Source organism: Capsicum annuum, chromosome 9, assembly GCF_002878395.1.
Source record: "Capsicum annuum cultivar UCD-10X-F1 chromosome 9, UCD10Xv1.1, whole genome shotgun sequence".
NCBI classification, from domain to species: domain Eukaryota; kingdom Viridiplantae; phylum Streptophyta; class Magnoliopsida; order Solanales; family Solanaceae; genus Capsicum; species Capsicum annuum.
The window spans coordinates 39,028,581-39,042,793 of record NC_061119.1 but is presented as its reverse complement, the minus strand read 5'-3'; the positions used below and the strand labels follow the sequence as shown (position 1 = coordinate 39,042,793).

Here is a 14,213-nt window from a genome sequence, read left to right as displayed (position 1 = left end):
CACACAAATTCAAAGGAATACTCCCGAAATAAAACTATACTCAATTAGGGGGCAAACACCACCGGACTCAACACCCACCGCCCCAAATACGGTTTCCCAGCCAATAACCTAATCCAAAGCAGTGGAAGAAACGACCACAGCGACAGCAACCACAGACAACAGACAATGTCCACAAATTCCACTCAAGTCAAGGTACAGGGGCTACTACTAGCATAATACTAAGAATAGAATATGAAATAATGAAATAAAATGGAATATGAAATAATGAAAATAACAAAGGTTAGAAGTCACCGGATTACGCTTGGAGCTGCGACTGCTTGAGACGGAGCGGCGGGTGGCGGCTGGAGACCGGGCGGCAGCTGGCTGGCTGAACCCCGAGGTGGAGGGGGTACGGACAGAACAGGTAAGGGTGGGGGGTGGGGGGCCCGACGATCGGGTCGGCGGTCGGGGCCGGCGGTCGGGTCGGCGGTCAGGGCCGGCGGTCGGGTCGGCGGTCGGGGTCGACGGCCGGGTCGGCGCTGGGGACCGGAGGTCGGGGTCAACGGTCGAGTCGGGTCGGCACCGAAGGTCGGCGACGGCGTCGGGGACCAGGTACCGGTGCGAGAGGGAGGGAGAGAGGGTAGGGAGAGAGAGAGAGATCGGGCCGGAGGTCGAGCTCGGAGATCGGGCCGGGTCGGCGCCGACGGTCGGCGCAGGGGGCTCGGAGATCGGGCCGGAGATCGGCGCCGGGGCTCGGAGATCGGGCCGGAGGTCGGCGCCAGGGGCCGGATCGGCGCCGACGGTCGAATCAAGTTAAATAGTACCTTCAGAGAGAGAGAGAGACAGACAGACAGAGAGAGAAGTAGGATAACTAATTTCCCCTCTTCCTCTGCTATATAATTACCACAACATAAATCCGAATCGTAGATGAAAAATTCTCCTTCGACTGGTCTGAATGTGACATGCAATTTCCTAAAGTTGAAGTACTTGTTGATGAAATTCTCTGCCTCATGAGAGGCAGGCAATTACTAACCTATTTAAAAATTATCTTTTTATATCACAATATGTTGATGAAATTCTCTGCCTCATGAGGGGCAGGCAATTAGCGTACACAGATACTTTTGATGTTGCCGATAGGATAATGGACCTCAACTTCTATAATAATTTCAAGAATAGGTACAATTATCTCAAGGATCTAGTTGAAACTCTCAGTGGCCCAAGATTTGGTTTATTAGTTTCTACGTACGAATGAGAGGAATATATAATTAACTATATTAGAGAGAAGGGGCCATATCCATATGGCAAGAGCTGGACCAAGGCAAAGAGAATTCTTGCAGTCATGAACATAGAAGTCAAACATTTTCTCTCTGTTGAGATACTTCTCGAGGAAGGAAAAATTAAGGTTTATGACTGCAACTTACCTATCTTCGACGATGATGCTTTTTGTATCCACATGCAACCACTATTGTTCTTGCTCCCCAGCTTATTGAGGTTGAGTAAACTGATGGATCATTTGCTAGTGGAAGTCTTGAAGAAGAACTCATGGTGTTTTAAAGGTCGAAACAAGGGCATGCAACTTTAAAAAAATAAATTTGATGTCGTGTGCGGGCCGTACTCGCTTGCATACATTGAATGTTTACTGACCGGCATAGAAATGTCCTATTTGTACGACACCATTGTGGAAAAAATGCAAGAGGTCTGGGTTTATGGGGTACTAAATAAATGCTTGGAGCCTGTATATAAAGAAGAAGATGTATAAAGACAAATACCATAACAATTTTTTATGTTTGACGAAAGTTGATTTTTTTATAATGCAATAGATTGTATATCTATTGTAACAGATTAATAATCTATTGCAAAAGGTTGGTCCTTTGTTTCATTATGTAGATGTCCCAATCTCTGTCGCAATAGATATACAACATGTTGCAACATATAGTTTATCTGTTACAGCTGATAGGTTATCTATTGGAACAAATCAAAAAAATAAGAAGACCTATTTGATAATTTACAATAGATGACCTACATGTTGCAACATATGTCTATATTTGTTTGATAATTTCTAACAGATATGTCGTCTGTTGCAACAGATATATTATTTGTTGCGATATCTGAATCTAGCATTCCATTTCAATTAATAAGTTTAAAACTAAGGATTAAATTATATTCATAGACAACATAAAATAAATCGAAGCCTTCAGAAATTACATGAAATAACTCAACAAAAAAATGAAATGTAAAAAAAACACTATGGGTACAAATGATCTACTCTACAAATAAATCAACAATTTAACCTTTGGTGCCAACAATTACCAAGGAGAGGTTATTACTTTGACAAACTCAAGCTATAAAGATCTACTCAATATGGACAAGTTGTTCTTCATCCGGTGCTATGGAATTTGGCTTTGGTCGTCGTGGATATTTAATGTCGCTTGCTTACGATTTCTGAGCCTTTGCTTCTCCGTATTTCTATAAAAGAGCAGCATATCTTTTGCGGAGTAATCCAGCATCAATTCCATCATTTGGTACTTGTAATCCACCATTCAAATACTCGGCATAAGCGGCAACAAAAAGACCGTAATTCCTACATTTAAAAAAATAGATAATCCATATCTTGCAGTTTATGTAAGCATTGTGAAATTTATGAAATAAAACTAAATCATGGTACTTATAGGCTACCAATAGGTTGTTGAGCAATTCCTTCAACATATTCTACATCAAATAGATTACCCATTTTATCCCAGTATGCTTCAATCGTCGATCAATCAGTACGAACCTTTTGGTCCAAAAAGTCACTCATATCAAGGTAAGTAGACAATATTTTGGCCAGCTTTTGTATCTCAGATGACGGCCCAGAACGTCTTCTTCGAGTCATCGAGTCATAAACTCGGATGCGCCTCTCTTTTAGAACGACGACAGCCAACACCCAATGGAATTCGTCACCACAATTGATTAGGATGTACACTTCGTTGACCAAATATCAAGGTAAGACAACTGGAATGGTAAAATCTTTGATGATGTTGATTAAGCATTTATCATTTCGGGAAACTTCAGGCCGTTGTTGACAAAATCTATCGTAGGCATTATTGATGTAAACTTTGTACAAATAATTGCCTGTCGTGTATCTGTATTGTTCTTATGTTTGCAACTTGGCCTTCTTTTGGAGGTAGTAAAAAATGACATCGATGTGCTGCACATATTATCAAATATTTCAGATTTCATGATAATAAAATTAATCCACAGATGTAATTAAATAAAGTATTAATTAATAGTAATATGTATGGTATTTAAACCTCATCATTCCAGTAAGTTTGGGGCTGTGACATCAAACAGAACCAATCCTTCATTCCAGAATGTGCAACAACAAAGTCGAACATATCAAAAGCAAGACTCGAATCATTCACTTTCTAGTGTTCAGCATTTTATTTTCTACATAATTTATGTGTTAATGTCATGTTTTTACAACAAGAATTGTATAAATTAATATCTTTAAAAAAAATTATATACCTGCCAACGTAATGCTTTAATAGCCCATCAGCAATCCATTCCGAATAGTCGTTGATCAACTTTGTTATTTTTTTGGAGCCTCATTTGAGATGTTGAACCACTCAAGTGGGTAATTCTTCCATTCTCCCGAACTGACAGGCTCTATTTTTTCTTCTTCTTTAGAAGCAGTTGATGGATTATCAACTGTAATATTATATTATTCAGCAGCAGCTTGTACTGTGACATCTACCTGGACAGCCAGAATTGTCAATGCTAATCACAGATATACAACATATTATCTATCTATTGCATCAAATGGATCATCTGTTGTGACAAACTCGAACAAGTAAAATAAAGTTGTACGATAATTCGAACAAATAGCCCATCTGCTACAACATATGACTCATTTATTGGTACAAATTAAAATAGTACTAAGACCTATTTATTTTGCTAAAATAGACGGACATATGTTGCAACATATAACGTATTTGATGCAACAGGTTATACAACAGCTGCAACAGATATATATATTTATTTGATAATTTTCAGTAGATGCATAATCTATTGAAACAGACGTGTCTGTTTTTTTATTGGAACAGATGATATACATTCACCTTCTTCAACTCATGTTGCTCTCCGATGGCCCTTGTACATTGATCAAAGGTGCAAGACAAAGGCAAAGGAGTTGCAATTTTGCTTTTTTCAATGCTTTATGATGCCTTGGAAATTTCTTTCCTTCTTCTCTTAGCCACCTTAATCTCTAGTGAAGTGTATGGATATGAATCCTCTTTGATAGAATGACACCCCTCTTAGATGTCATTTTCTTTACAAAAGCAGTTAATGTATTAATGAAATTAATCACTCCATCATGTTTCGCCTTACAGTCTTGACATTTGCATGCAGAAAATTTGCTAGCAGTGGTAAAATTTGTATAGCCAGTATGATTATAATCATAATGGTTTGTTGTTTCAAAAACTGTAAAAGAAGCACCACTACCATCATCAACAACAACAAGCCCACCCTCTAAAATTATTTTTTTTGTGATGGTTGTTGCTCCAAATAATTCCTTTTTTATTCTATCAATGACCTTAGAGTCCGATAAAGTTTGTACACACCCTAAAGTAAGAAAAATGGACATCTTCAACTCTCGATTGGTCGAAACAAGGCATGGATGAATAATCTAAACTAAATCAGTACATATATTAGAATGATGATGAAATTATTCTAAAAAATTATTAATTAAAATAAAAACTTAATTAGAATTAGACTTACTGCTTCCTTCGAAGGTTGAAGAGATCAAGAAATTTTATATTTTTATCAATTTTGGATGACAATCATCTCAGGATTCTTAGACAGAATACTCCTTCCTGGTAGTTCACTTATTGTCTCAAATAAAGAATGGCTTCAAATGCCCAAGCCTATAAAATAACGTCAATAAATTAAAAGCATTATTGAATAAAAAAATGAATCATGTCATGATAAAGGAAATATTTACCGTGAAAGCCCATAGAAAGCCATATAAGTTGACTGTCTTTGGCATTAACGGAGTCAACAAATATTTGACAGTCATTTTGTAGCTTTCATAACCCTAAGGATAGCTGTTAAATGCCTCAAGATCCTCAGAGAGCTTTATCAAATCAAGTGATATGTTGTTGTTAATGCCTCTCGCCGAAAGAACATTATGTACAAACCAAACCAAGCACAATGATTTCTTGTGCTTCTTTGAAAGTCTTTTACCTTTCAACGCTACTATCAAATTTATGTTTTTGAAGCTTGGACCAATAAGGGACACCAGGTCATCACGATCACTCGACTTACTTTTGCCTTTTTTGGGTGTGCAAGGTGCTTTTTTAGGTTAGAATACGTATAACTTGAGAAGGAGAAGAAGGATAATATTTTAATCTAGTAACTATGGCAAACTCCTTCCAACCAAAACAAATAGGCATGCCATAGTGATTTATCCACACCTCATCTATTTTATCTTTATTTTCATACATAAACCTATGCTTGAGATGATCATATACCATTTTTGTTTGGAAACGAGCATTGTTGTCCTCAAGCAAATCAAGATATTGCCCAAAGCAATTGTCCCTGAAATAAGCATCCAATTTTTGTTCTCAAAGTATTTTTATAAAGTCGTCGAAAGATTTTCCCGTGGCTGACTTAACCACGAAATCACTCGTTAAATCTGTGCCACCATTGCACTACATTCTCATAGAATAACGATCAATGCTAAAGGATTTTACCAACTCTTCGGTGGAAGGGCTATTAGTATTTGGATCTTCTCTTTCGAAATATTTTGCCTCCCCATGGTCTTCATCTTCTGCTCCTGATTGAGATAATGCTTGTAAAAAAAGCTCATAGAGTGGTGGATGTAGCCCCGCTGCTTCACTTGTTCCTTTACTTGGACTTGATTCGGTTTCTTTTCTTTTGGGAGCCATATTATCTAAAATTAACTGGAACATAAAATAGATTATAATTGATTAATGCATGATTAAAAAGGGATAATATTTAATCAAACATGTACAACAGTAAAATAACAATTTGTACAGACCACACATCTGTTGCACCAGGCAGGATATCTGTTGCAACATATGACCAATCTATTACAGCAGATAATCAATCCATTAGAAACAACAAAAATAGGCCACGCATCTGTTGCACCAGGTAGGTTATCTTTTGTAGCATATAACCAACCTATTATAGCGAATGAGTAATCCGTTGGAAATAATAAAAATAGATCATTAATCTGTTGAACCAGGTAGGTTATCTGATATAGCATATAACCAACCTGTTATAACGGATGAGTAATCCAATTGGAAAAATAAAAATAGATCACTCAGTTGTTACACCAGGTAGGATATCTATTGCAGCATATAACCAATTTATTGCAACGGATGAGTAATCCATTAGAAATAATAAAAACAGATCACTAATCTGTTGCATCAAGTAGGTTATCTATTGCAGCCTATAACCAACCTGTTGCTTTGGATGAGTAATCCGTTGGAAATAATAAAAATAGATCTCTCATGTGTTGCACCAGGTAGGTTATCTGTTGCAGCTTATAAATAATATGTTTCAATGAATGAGTAATCTGTTAGAAGTAATAAAAATAGATCACTCATCTGTTGCACCAAGCAGGTTATCTGTTGCACCTTATAAATAACATGTTGCTGTGGATGAGTAATCTGTTAGAAATAATAAAAATAGACCAAACATCTGTTGCACCAGGTAGGATATCTGTTGCAACCTATAACCAACCTGTTGCAAGGGATGAGTAATCCGTTGGAAATAATAAAAATAAGTCACTCATTTGTTGTATTAGATCACTCATCTGTTGCCAAATGAGTTCTCTATTAGATCAATATTGTTTAGATTTCTTCCAAATAGATGAGTCGTCTATCGCAACAATTGAATGATCTGTTAGATTATTCATCTGTTGCATCAGATTTTCATTGTAGCGTTAAATTTTCATGTGTTGCATTAGATTTCCATTTGTTTCATCAGATGTTTCATTTGTTGCATCAGATGTTTCATCTGTTGCATAAGATGTTCTATCTGTTGCATCAGATGGTTCATATGTTGCATCAGATGATTCATTTGTTGCGTCAGATAGTTCATTTGTTGCAACACCATTTTTACTAAGAAAAATAATAAATCAACCCAGCAACACCAACACAAATCGAATCAACAGTCTGACAACAAGAACTATAGTAACAATAAAATATTATATTCCACACTGAAAATAATAGAGATGAAATACTAGAAATTAGGGTTTTATTCAGTCCACATTTCAAATTTAAGTAAGAAATATTGAAATTGTTAACCAATACTAGAAGATAAGTTGGATCAAGTTCCTTTTTTTCTTCATAACTAAAAAAATATAATTTTTTACCAGTGAAAGAAGAAATGGACAACGAAGAACTCGAAGTTGTTGTCACCGGAGAATACTGCTTGTCATGTCGATTGACAATTGAAAGTCAAAAAGAAACTCGCCCAGCTATTTGTTGCCAGATCTTGAAATCACCAGGAATTGAAGGAAAAAATTTTGCAGAACTGTTGTTGGGAGATAGTTGAGAGAGACTGTCGAGAGGGAGAGGAGAGAGACGAATGATTTGAAAAGGAGAAGGGTGTTGGTTGATTTGTATTTTTGAAAATATTAGAAAGTTTTGAAAATATTAATCAAGTCCATGATTAACTTAATCAAGTTTCCTAATTATGTTTGACCCTTTAAGTTGGTCAATGTCACTAATCCTGCATTCAAGACTTAAATGACCTTTCCTTTAATTTTTTTCAAGTTACTAGTCATGAAAAGCCCGTGCAAAGCACAAATCCAGTATTACCTAAATTAATATTATAACAATAATCATATCAATTAATGTGACATCTTTTAAATTTTAAAATTTAATAAATTTATTTTTTGGAGAAATTTTTGCATATATTCTTAAAATATTTTAATTATCAATTATTATGATTTATTATTCAAATATATAGTTTTGTTCCAAAAATTTAGTTCATGATCAAAATTAAACTCTATAAATGTATAAATTAACAAAGAGTGTGAAAAGCAAAATTCAATGGCCTATATTACCGTTTTTCAGATAACACGGGCTCAGTATATGTTATTTTTTTGTCTCAACTTATGCAACACAAATAAAATTTAGATAATCAATCATACTTTTAACATATTTTTAGATATTTTAAGCCATTAATTATTGTAATTTATAATATTTTTATGTAGTTTTTGAATAATATACAGTATGCTCCCTGTCCAAACTCTTGTGGCATTGATAGTCAATTATATTTTTAAAATAATTTAAGTTTTTAATTAAATTTATAATACTTTTCTTCTATTCCAATTTAAGTGATATTGAAGTAATTTCGAGAGTCAACCAAATATTTATATATTTTAAATCTTTTAAGTTGTTAATTATTGTGATTTATAGTATTTTTTACGTAATTTTTTGAAATATATAATAGATTAACTTTTTTTAGACATTTTAAGTTGTTAACTATTATAATTTATAATAATTATATGTGATTCTCAAATAATATATGCTACTCTCCTTGTCAAAACTTTTGTGGCATTGATAGTCAATTATATTTTTTTAAATAATTGAAATTTTAAATTATTGTGATTTATAATATTTTTTTCTTCTATCCCAATTTAAGTGATATAATGCTTAGATGACCATAATAATTAATTAGGATTGATACAGTAAAATCACGATTGAAGCAGCAAAACAGACATGTTTTAAATAACTCACAACAACTAATTAGAAGTGATATAGCAAATTACTATAAAAATACTTGTGAAAAAAATTTAAGTGGGTTTCATATAAGACGTCAAGTTAATTTTAAACATCAAGAGTTAATTTAGCATTTCATATCTATTTTATATTTTTTATTAAATATTATTAATTTTTTAATACTTAAATGATTTATAATAATTAATTAGAGATGGTATTTAGTAAAATTACGATTGAAGCAGTTGAAGTAGACATATCATAAATGTTTATTTTATTAAATATTATTAATTTTTTAATATATGATAACTTATAATAATTAATTAGAAATGATATAATAAAATCACAGAGCAAGAAACTAAAACCGGCATGTTGACGCCCTGTTGCCTGCTTCTCATTCCTTTTGCCTCTTATTAGATAGTAATACTTTTTTTTTTGCTAATTTACACAGTTTATGTGGATTGCATATGATTGATAATTATGTAATTAATTAATGATCTGACTGTTTGTATTTAATTTTTTTCATAAATCTGACTGATTCATGCCATATATGTTATTACTAGATAAGTAAAGCTAAACATCGGAGAAGAGGAAGAGATAAGAAAAATGTTCTTCTCTGAACTATTCTTTAAAATTACTATTTCCTCTTTTTCCTCTTTTTGTTTTTGTTATAATTATCCTTCCTTTATGAGTTATTCTTTTAGCAATCTTACCTTAGAGTCAACTTAGCACAAGAACTTTCAAACAAACCATGCATCACGTGCTATGTCTTGATTTATGAGATGTTCTACAACTCTTTCCTTAAAGGAACGACTTATCCCAAACACTTTCAAACTACATACATTGGGCAAGAGCTAACACTGTTTTGCGGAGAAAAGACTTTTAGAGTCGCCACTTAATTTATTTAGAAAAATTAAGAAAACGCTTGAAATTACTTAGATGATCCAAAAACAAAAAGATCATTTAAGTTTTGAAATTCCAAGAAAGTGTTTCCTACTAATACTCTTGGAAGGATGTTAAAGCACCAAGAGTATCCACTAACTTGCGGTTATTCAGACTATTTGAAAATGATTCTTTGACTAACTTTGAAAAAGAGGCTGATTTTTAGAAAAGAAAATGGATTAATGAAAAAAAAATTGTGTAAAATCAATTTGACGGTTTAGTAGGGACTTTAACTAGGTTCGAAGGAAATATCTAGCAAACAATCATAAGGAGCAAGAAGTAAAGGGAAGGGATTGAAAGAATTAGACCCCCCTTTGAGCCCAAATCTATGAAACCTGTTCTAAACTATACGTTTGCACCTTTGGCCCACCTGCACCTGTCCTAAACTAAGTATTGGACTTTTAGTTCATCTTCACCTGTATCTAAGTATTGAACCTTTGTCCCACAACCTGTCCTAAACTATTCTTTTGGACCCTTGAGGGTCTCAAAAAATTTTCACTTGTATTAATTTATAACTTTGTCTTCAAGGCTCCAAATAAATGAATAAATAAATAACTAAAATGAATAAAGACAAATAAAGCAATAAAAGTGAGACTTTTTCAAGTCTCCTGGCTACGTCAATAAAGGGTTTTTGGCCCCCCTTTTCTTCTTCTTCCATCTTCTCGCATTCACATGCCATGTATCGACTTTAGATCTTCTATTCGAGACTGACCTTATAGAGATAATGGGCCTCGATGGCCCATGGGGAAATGCAATACAAGGAGAAATTGAGCCCGTTTTCGACTCAAAGCAGATGGTACATGTAAAGGGAAAGGTAAGGATTAGAGTCTAATAATATCAAAAAGGTAATGTTGCTGATGTTTGAACAAAAAGAGAAGATCATCTAAAGTGCTTCATAAAATATGACCTTTCAAAGAAAACACAAGAAATTAAAATCAATTATCTTATCCTCTTTGACAAATTAAAGTCGAACTTCTTTTAGAGGGATTCTTAACTTGTCACGATCTTCAATCACAAAGAAGTTAATTCTATGATAGGAATAGGCATGTTTGGATAACTCAAACCATCCTAATCGAAGAAAAACATAACAATTCACACAGGAAACAAGATCCATTGGGTTGATTCATTGAAGAGAAATTATCATTAGGATATTTTATTGAAAGAGAAAGTAATTAATCAAAGGATGAATATCAAGTCTACCTAAAGGAGTAAAGATTTTCTTTTTTCACGATGTATTTATGAACATATTCAGGTGAGTGAATGCATGATAAACGAATAGGAAAACAGCCCCAAACAGTGACATGCATAATCATAAGAGAAAAACATACAGGAGAACGCACTGTTTCTAACTCACTTCATTTGCCTTACCCTTCTCCCTTTACTTAGGAAACTAGAAAGCTTTGACTTAATTCATTACGCAAAAAAGATAAACAACACATACGTTTTTTTAAGAGTGAAAGGGAACTTACAACTCAAAAGAGAAACCTAAACAACATCCCTAAAGAAACACAATTCTTATCCTCTCCTTGGCAAGTCCACAAGGATTCTTAGACAAGAGGGTCATAGAGGATTCTTAGACAAGACACCTTCTCTACTTGTGAACTAACCCCTCTATTGCCTTTGACGTTGTGAGTCGGGGAAAGAACGAGGATTGTTCTGCTATACACAAAAAGAGATAAGGAAGTCAAAATAGCTTCTTACACACGCTGAAACAAAACATAGGATCTTACGTGCATAATAGGTGTATGAGGAAAAGAGAACAGACCGGAACCCATAATTCATCATTTAGCAAAGAGTAATTCAAGTAAAATTCTAAACTAGCCCAAACGAAAGCATCGAGAAAATGGAATAGTAGACTTAATCAACACAGCTCAATTGTTTCCCCTTATCGAGTTCATTTCTTTGGAACACAGCCACCAAGGACAAGTCAAGACAGCCAAAACATAAGCACAAATTCACATATTTTCATATACAGAAACATGCATACAGAAAAATTTATTAGTTTAGTGAGAAAGAGAAAGCATCAGTATGTCGAAGGACGAATAGGGTCATCTACAATGAAAACCATTCCGTAAAGTCTCAGTCTTTGGCAGAAGTGATGTGGTGGTAATTGATTATCACGCACTCTAACGCATAAACTAAAGAGTCCCAATTCCAGAAAACAGCCATCCATTGAATACTAATAAATGGTTCCATAAAAGAGGATGTTTTTATCTCGGGTGAAAAGAATTTCACAGACTTACCACATCAAGAGAAGGAAAATCCTAATTCTTTTAGAAATGAGACAAAATGAGCTTCCATTAAAGAAGGTCTTGTGTTCGATTCTGTGGTCATCACGAAGACATTCAGATACGAGATAGCATGTCTCATTGCCCGGATGGAAATAAGAACAGGAATAAAATAGTGGAGAAAAGGCCATTACTGAAAAAAAATTAATAAACAAATATCATCACAGCCTATGGATTTCAAAGCCTCTAACAGTGAACATCCCAGCATTCAAGACTATCAAAACACCACTACGACTATAGAAATGACAAGACAAAAAAAGAAATAGAACTGAAGCTAAATGAGATGGAGCGTTACCTATTTTGGAGCAGGAAAACGAGGTATGATAGATACACGTTTTTGTACTTAAATTTACTTTATTTATATTTAAATTGGTTGGTAAAAATCTTTTGTAAATAATCTTTATACTTCTTTTCTTTAATTTCTTTAAAATATAGTAATAAAATTTACTTATATTTTATTCTTCTCACACTTTACTACATACATTTTATCCTCTTTAAATCTCATTATGTCATTTTATCCTATTTAAATATCACTATACATTAAAATCATGATTGAAGCAGCAAAAGCAGAAATCAGTCAATTTTTTAATTTTTTTTGTTAATTATTTTTATTTACAGTACTTTTTATTTCATTTTTAAATAATATATATTGTTTTATATCTTCTTCTATCTCGTCTCAATTTATGTGACACTAATATAATTTTGATAGTTAATCAAATATTTTATGTTGACATATCATTTTATTATTCTTATTTTTCTAGTACATAAATGACTTATAATAAGGAGTGATATAGTAAAATCATCATTCGAAATACAAAAATTTAATTTAAAACATTCAGAGTTAATTTCACATTTTATGTCTATTTTATTTTTCATTAAATATTATTTATTTTCTTAATACTTAGATGACACATAATAATTAATTAAGAGAGATTGATTATGTTATTACTATAAAAATAATATAATTTTATTATATCCAATAGTAATCATCGAAAATTCACCGGAATAGTATATTAATTAAATACGGGATGCTATATTTGCATATGCAAAATATAATATTATTAAACATTATTGGATAGTGCATTATATTTATCTTTCACAATAATAAAATTTTACTATATATTTTTCTTTATTTCTTTTTTGCTTAATACATATTGACCCAACACAAATTCTAAGAAAATATTCATTAGAAATTTATTTTATTAAATTAAATTTATTAATTTTTTACTTTAAAAAATTAAAGTTAAGTTTAAATTAGTATTTCTATATAAGAAAAAATAATATTAAAATTTAAGTTTACGAAAATAAATAAATAAATAAAAGATTAATTTTCTAAAAAAAGGTCAATTAAATTAATAAAATTAATTTATTTTAAATATTTATTTGTAATTAATTAAGATAATTTTTTATTTTGATATAATTTATGTTGCACTGATAAAATTTTGAGAGTTGAATAAAACTTTTATCTATTTTTAAAAAAGTATTTTAACTTGTTAATTATTGTGATTTATAATAATTTTAAGTAATTAGCAAATAATATATTTACTCCTAGTGTCCCAATTTATGTGGCTTCAATACAATTTTGAGAGTCAACTAAAATTTTAGTCAACTAAAATTTTATATATCTTTTAAATATTTTAAATTGTTAATTATTATGATTTGCAGTACTTTTTCTTTTATCTCAATTTATGTGGCATTGCTAAAATCATGAGAGTCAATAAAATTTCTATATGTCTTATAAATATTTTAAGTTATTAATTATTGTGATTTGTGGTAACAAATTAGTTTTGAACATGATAGCCAATTAAAAAAAAATTACTTCCAATATGTAGTTATAGTTAATTAATATAAATTAATAGAATATATTAAATATTTAAACCATTATGATGAAATAATAGAATTATTATATATTGGGGTATGGTATGTAATTAAGTGGGAGTAGAGGGTTTTGTTGGTAATTGCATAGGAGTGGTCGAAAATTTTTTTTTATTTTGTCATGATTTATGCTGCACCGATAAAATTTTGAGAGTTGAATAGAAATTTTATCTATTTTTAAAAAATTATTTTAACTTGTTAATTATTGTGATTTATAATAATTTTTACGTAATTATCAAATAATATATTTACTCCTTGTGTCCCAATTTATGTGGCTTCGATACAATTTTGAGAGTCAACTAAAATTTTATATATCTTTTAAATATTTTAAGTTGTTAATTATTATGATTTGCAGTACTTTTTCTTTTATCTCAATTTATGTGACATTGCTAAAATAATG

The 14,213-nt window shown here is 32.1% G+C and overlaps 1 protein-coding gene across 1 annotated transcript in view; it reads right to left on the bottom strand.

Annotated features, from left to right (window-relative positions):
• Positions 1-287: 287 nt before the first annotated feature.
• The window catches only part of LOC124887056 (proline-rich protein 2-like), a 19,711-nt gene continuing 5,785 nt past the window's right edge, over positions 288-14,213 (bottom strand). The window contains exon 2 of the mRNA XM_047396224.1: positions 288-803. Within this exon, the coding sequence (XP_047252180.1) occupies positions 288-803 (516 nt within the window). The remainder of the gene's footprint in view (positions 804-14,213) is intronic.